Raw genomic sequence first — 6,496 nt, forward strand, 5'->3', positions numbered from 1 at the left:
ATAATACATAAAAAGTCCAACAATTCACAATTTTAAAGAAAATACAAATAAATTAGTATATAAAAGGCGCCGATTACATAATACGTGAAAACGTACAACTAATAAAAACAAAATACATAAAAATAACAAAAAAATACATAGAAATAATACACTTTAAAAACAAAATGAACAACAACAAGATAGCACAAGTAATCTTCCAAAATTTCAGTTTTTCTTTCAAAGCATTTTTCTCGTGTCGAGTGTCTTCAAGGTTAGCCTTGAAAAACTTTATTTTTCTGTGGATTCTTTTAGTAAGACCTCCAAAAGGTCAATTTCTTTTTGAGCTTCCATAAGCTTAAACTGCAAGCCAAACTTCACGGAATCTCTAATGACACCTGAAGTCGCGGTAACTCTATCAACAAGAGGCTTTTTAAACTTCGCCGCCACCGTTTTATTCACGGGAATGCTATCTTCCCATTGAAAATGTTTGCGACCATTCATATCCTATACACATTACAAAAAAAATCAGTTTTTGAAAGTAAAATATGTAGATAATGTGAAAAAAAATTTAAACCCTAAAAACTCGTAAAAATACTTACTTCGGGCACTTTACAGCACCAAAAATGACGACCCGGATTATCTTGGGTCTTTGATATTTTTAGCTTACAATAATAACCGCATTCACAAACATCAGGTTTTATAGCAAAATTTGAAGTTTCAGAGCTTTCAGACATGATTTTTTTTTTTTTTTTTTGGTGGGGGGGGGGGGGGGGGGGGGAGGAGGGTTAAAGTACGTTGAAAGAGTGAAAATGGAGGATGTGAAGAGTGACTTGAAAATGACATAGTGTTGGGGTTATTGCACAGTAAATTCCAACGCACAAGGAGTTAACTGTCCCATTACGGTTAACTCCTTTTGCGCAGAAATTTACTGCGCAAAAGGTAGTTTTATCCCTTTTTTTTTAAGTATATATTTATGTTCCAATCCACACTTTGTGGGGCAATTAAGCTGCGGGACTCCATTTTTACCAGTCTCTGCAACACTACTGGCCAGTTGGAAAAGTCAATACCCTTATCTTACTGGACCAGATTCAGGAAAGGCATTGCGCTAATACTGGACGTGTCAAAACTAAGCCCATATGCTCCGAACTTTGTTGCCCAACTATTCAATATGCTGCTTCGTCTTTATTTCTTTTGACGGGATCATTTGCACTTTTGTCCCTGTTTTGTGCTGTTCTTTAATTTATGTACCTCGAGGCAAATTATTTTTTCATGACGTATAATTTCTTATTTTCACATCATAATAACTCATAAGTTATGTGCCGTTCTCTTAAAAGAACTCATGCCCCCAAGGCATAAGTTCCATTTTGAAGGATAAAAATTAAAGACTTGTCCATTTAATCTACAAAAATTAAAAACCAATCCATTTGCCGTTTTATACCTGATTGGTGGTGAAAAAGATAATGAACTTCTTACGGCAAGTTATTACTCTTTACACCAGATTTTGCTTAACTTGAAATTTGCAAGGACGTATGTGTAAACCACCCAGAGTTTCAGTCTTACGGTACTGATGAAAATTTCACACAACTGGTGTAAATATTTTTTTATGACTCCCTTCTCTTTTCTGGACGCAAAAAAGTATGAATTGAATTCTATGTTTTCTTTCTCCTTTCTTTCTCCAGGATAAAGAGATAAAAACTTCTCTCACATATTATACACTGCATTTTCGTTCTTGATCAAGCAGATATGTACTCTACAGTTGGAGTACCAAGAGGAGCTACAAAGATAAGTCCCCAATTCGCCTTCTCCTTTCTTTCTCCAAGGTAAAGAGATAAAACCTTCTCTTTCATATATTATACACTGCATTTTCATTCTTGATCAAGCAGATATATACTCTACAATCGGAGTACCAATAGGAGCTGCAAAGATAGTCCCCAACTTCCAAGGTGGTAACTATACAAAAGAGAGAAATCCAATAATTCCAGGTCGCAGCTTTAGGAAATAGCAGTTGACCTTCCTTTCAGTGATAGGAGTGGAAACCAGAAACAAAGGGGAAAAACACTTAAAAGTGACAGTGTGAACACACACACTGTAGTCTGGAAAGAAATCAAGGCAACAACTAACAAGATATTACCAATGAACTATCCAATTTCTCCTTTTCTTTTACCCTCTGGATGGGCAAAGGACTATAGCTGTATACACCAGTAGTCCAGAAGTTAAACGATAAAAACTGAAAGGAGTCTAGATGCTAGTAAAAGCATACGATACATTTGTTTGTCTTAACAGAACATAATATAAACTGCCAGCTAGAAGTTGTAGTAACTGAGTGACCATATCACAAAATACACAGTAGACAAGAGAATCTTCAGCCATCACTTGGCAAGCATCATACGGACAAACTCCTCATAATTAACTTGCCCATCACCATCAATATCTGCCTCTCGGATCATCTCATCCACCTCTTCATCAGTCAGCTTCTCTCCAAGGTTTGTCATTACATGACGAAGCTGAAATGTAAAATGCAGACATAAGACGATAAAAATTGGCTCCCCTACTGGCTAAGGAAAAACAACTAGCATGTTAAATTACATTTTCCTCATAATTACTTGCAAAAAATAACTTTTCTTCAGAAAGGTACCTCAGCAGCAGAGATAAAGCCATTCTGATCTTTATCAAAAACCTTGAAAGCTTCTTTGAGTTCCTCCTCAGAATCGGTGTCCTGAACAAGGATAGTCCAAATTATGTTTCATCATGAAAGAGGTAAAAGCTAGTACATTCTTTTTCCAAGTATAAGATCTTATTATTTGAGCAGGGGACAACTAGAATTGGCAATAAATAATGTATTTGACAAGCAACGAAGAAAGCATATTTTTGTCCTCCTTGTCATGACTGTATAAGATCCAACAGGGAAACATTAATGAAATGCTAAAAGAACGAAAGTAAGAATTAACCAATAATTGACCCCTTGGCGATTATACTACTCATGATTGAAACTTGGCTATTACATAGTCCTCTGCATGTCAAGAACCACTTTTCCTATAAGGACAAAATAGTTGTAAAACCTATTTACAAACAAATCTTGTCAAAATGTTTCATAACTGTCCCACATCATTGCATACTCAATATTTGATCCAAAGATCACCAACACAAAAGTCATCCACAATATTTCAAAGTTATTATACGATAAATATTCTAAACTTAACATGTCTGAATGTTATCGAGTTGATACCTGGCCAGTACAAGTATATGAAGTTGGACACACCACAACAGTCACTAATCACAGAAAAATTGACAAATAAAAATCAGTGGGGACCAAAATATGAATACAAATTGTTATATGCAGTAGGCTTCACAACTTCAAGAGACAAAAAAGGATTTGGAACACAACAGCAAAGTTGCTGTCAACACTAGTCAAATCAGTCCAAATTGTCTATAACAAAACCTGAAGTGAAACAACATCTCAAATATCTCAATAACGCCAATTGTAACATAATACAAAATAGCTAAAACTCCTATACCTTCATCTTACGTGCCATCAGATTCAAGAACTCTGGAAAATCAATAGTTCCATTCTGATCAGCATCAACTTCGCTGATCATATCCTGTAGTTCAGCTTCAGTGGGATTCTGACCAAGTGATCTCATCACAGTTCCCAACTCCTTGGTAGTAATACAGCCTATAGAAGCAAATTTCAGATCACAACTAGAGCTTTGATTTTGCTCATGGATTATTAACAATAGAGAGCACTCCCCAGCAGAATATAAAATGAAGAATCTAAACAGGGACTTCAAGAAGCAAACAGAGCGCAAACTTCCAGCCAAACATATTGCACTAGCTTTTACCTTTCTATGAATTTGAAACAACTCCAACTACCAAAAATTACGTATATAGGCAGACCAGGGATGGTGCCCATGGTCTCCCGTAAAACTAGGTATTTATGTTTACATTTTCTAGAATTGATATAATACTACCTGGTGGCACTGATGCTTCAACAGTGCTGAATGGTGCAGTAGGTTGATTGTTGAATTATTTACCTAGAGGATTAGGGATCAATTCCCTCTTAATTTCTAGTGTTGCACCCATATTCTGGAAATCCTAGAGTCGCTTCTGAGGCAGACCCTAGTCAGCTATCAAAAACATGGACAGAATTACAACAGCTTAGTAGCTTGGCACTTCAATATATTATATAGGAGTACTAAAAAGGTCAAAACAAGTAATGAAGGACATCCAAAAATACAAGATGCTATCAACCAATCAATCAAATGCTATCATGCAACTTGCTAATTAAAGGGAGTTGAAGTACGATAGAATTTGCCACATGTGAGACACAATTTTCATATGCATCACATTAGGAACCTCCGTCATCCCCGTAAGTTAGTTCCATTAATGACAACTCTACAAATTTAAAAAAAAAAAGTGGCTCGTCCTCCCACAATATTTCCGATAACGAAATTGCAAGACGGAACTTATACGTCTAGTCCTACAACGTCTTTGACTTTTGAAAAATAGTTGAATCTACGACACTTAGAACTCTAGTCATACAACACTCGCAACTAGTATTAAACAATCTACAGATCCTACAATACTTCTTTTTATTTTTGCAACTATTACTAGAACAATAAAACCAAATAAATTAATTAACCGGCGTAATTTAGGTTTTCAATAGTAATATCTAACACTTGAACAATAAAATTGCGTTAAAAGTAAGTCAACCAACTAAAAAGCGTAGCCAAACCCTTAGATCTACTCCAAAACCACAAAATCAGATAAAATGTCATAAAACAACATTTCCGTCCCAAAAAATACACTGTAAAATTAGAATTAAAAAAAAAAAAAGGAAAAAGTATTATTTTACCATCGCCATCCTTGTCGAAAAGGCTAAAAGCTTCCTTAAACTCAGCGATCTGTTCCTCAGTAAGCTGCTCTGCCATTTTTCTCTCTCTTTTTTTAATCACAATTTCAAAACTGTAAGAACCCTATGTGCGAGTTTTTTGCTTTTTAATTCGCGTTTTGAGACTTAAATGGATATTTAAAGAAGGGGAAAACGAGTAGAAATATCTTTACTCGCCGATAAATGAGGTCTCCTCGAAATATTGTGGAAATATCGTACCGTAAATATTCCACACAAATGGGCCCTGAATTCCAGGACGCGTCATTTTGAACACTTTTACTTTTTTTTCCCTTTTTGTTTTGAAAATTTGAAAAAATTTACTAAAACAAGGCTACAAAATAAAAAAATCTTCAAGGAAGAATATAATGAGCTAGTAATGTCTTGATGTTTTTATTGCCATGCGAAACAAGTTTAATCACCATATTGGGGTACCTAAAATCTCAAAATATAAAGAAGTTTTTATTCGTAAAACTTCCTTTTATATAGCTATTTAGGTTCAACGACATTTATTGGTAGGTTCATATGTTCTTTTAATCATATGGTATGGAATCAACTAACTCGACTACTTAAGATTTGCCTCGCATAGGCTGTCAAGAAAAGTTACCTACCTAGAAAATTTAAAGAAGAAATAAGTTTTGAATCCTAAGACTTCCTTTGTAAATAATATTAGTGATGTAGATTGAAGAAATCTATTGAAGGTTCATATCTTTTTTTAATCATGTAGTATTCGAAATTCACTTATTTGACGAATCAAGATGACTCGCATGGGCCAATCAAGAAAAAGCTCGTTACATAAATTTTCATTCTCATGACTTGTACTCAAAATATCTAATTAAAATTGGAGGAATTCCATTAATTCCACCACATACTTGGGTGGTTATAGCAGGTTCCTAGATATACACACTTACATTCATTAGATATAAAGTTTGATTCTTGTTCAAACCTTGTCATTTTGTTACAACGTGAAACAAGTTTAAATATCATGCTTTTTATTTACAAAAAAAAATTAAAATTAAAATAAATTTCTAATCCTAAGACTACCCAAGCAAAAATTTGACATAGATTGCGAAACCTACTGGTAGATTCCTCACATTATACTATTTCATTAGATACAATCTTTGATTCTGACTTTTGATTCAAACATTGAAATTCTTTTCCACAACTTCAAGTCATTCATAAGGAACTTTAAATCCTTTTAGAACTTATCATTTACGTTTTGATTAACGGAAATTGCTATAGAAATGGCACACACGTTCTTAGCTTGATAAAACAACTAGCGAAATTGACCAGGCTTCGCGCGATTATTTCGTGAAAAATATCAATTAATATATAAATACTTTTAGCTAGAAATCAAGTGATGAAAGAAGAAGAAAAAAAAAATCCACTAGAACTATTATTAATCCCATATATAAAAATCGCGTCTATCATTATCATATTAACAAAATTAGGCAAGAAAAATTCTAAGAGAAAACATAAAATCTATTGCCTGTATCCATTTTTATATGAGCCAGGTTCCAAAAAATTGAAAACTCAGTTGTTCGGCATATATAGGCAGAGCATTGTATACGGGGAAAACCGGACATAACGTAAACCAATGAAGTGAGGGCCGAGGCAAGGAAGATGGGAACG

At 34.4% G+C, this 6,496-nt stretch overlaps 1 protein-coding gene across 1 annotated transcript; it reads right to left on the reverse strand.

Annotated features, from left to right (window-relative positions):
• Positions 1 to 2,083: 2,083 nt before the first annotated feature.
• On the reverse strand, positions 2,084 to 5,032 carry LOC132056171 (calmodulin). Its single transcript, XM_059448252.1, has 4 exons — positions 4,832 to 5,032; positions 3,495 to 3,652; positions 2,615 to 2,695; positions 2,084 to 2,483 (listed from the first exon to the last, which is right to left on the reverse strand). The coding sequence occupies exons 1-4, from the start codon at positions 4,905 to 4,907 to the stop codon at positions 2,349 to 2,351; spliced, it is 450 nt and encodes a 149-aa protein (XP_059304235.1). The 5' UTR covers positions 4,908 to 5,032; the 3' UTR covers positions 2,084 to 2,348.
• Positions 5,033 to 6,496: the final 1,464 nt, after the last annotated feature.

The sequence above is a fragment of the Lycium ferocissimum genome, chromosome 5, assembly GCF_029784015.1.
Source record: "Lycium ferocissimum isolate CSIRO_LF1 chromosome 5, AGI_CSIRO_Lferr_CH_V1, whole genome shotgun sequence".
Taxonomy (NCBI): domain Eukaryota; kingdom Viridiplantae; phylum Streptophyta; class Magnoliopsida; order Solanales; family Solanaceae; genus Lycium; species Lycium ferocissimum.

What these genes read in the sequence shown, in the direction of transcription:
- LOC132056171 (XM_059448252.1), bottom strand. Translation starts at nt 4,907, where the DNA reads ATGGCAGAGCAGCTTACTGAGGAACAGATCGCTGAGTTTAAGGAAGCT. An exon ending in TGATGGCACGTAAGATGAAG is followed by an intron (nt 2,696 to 3,494) that starts GTATAGGAGTTT and finishes ATCCTTGTTCAG; the next exon opens with GACACCGATTCTGAGGAGGA. An exon ending in GCTTTATCTCTGCTGCTGAG is followed by an intron (nt 2,484 to 2,614) that starts GTACCTTTCTGA and finishes TTTACATTTCAG; the next exon opens with CTTCGTCATGTAATGACAAA.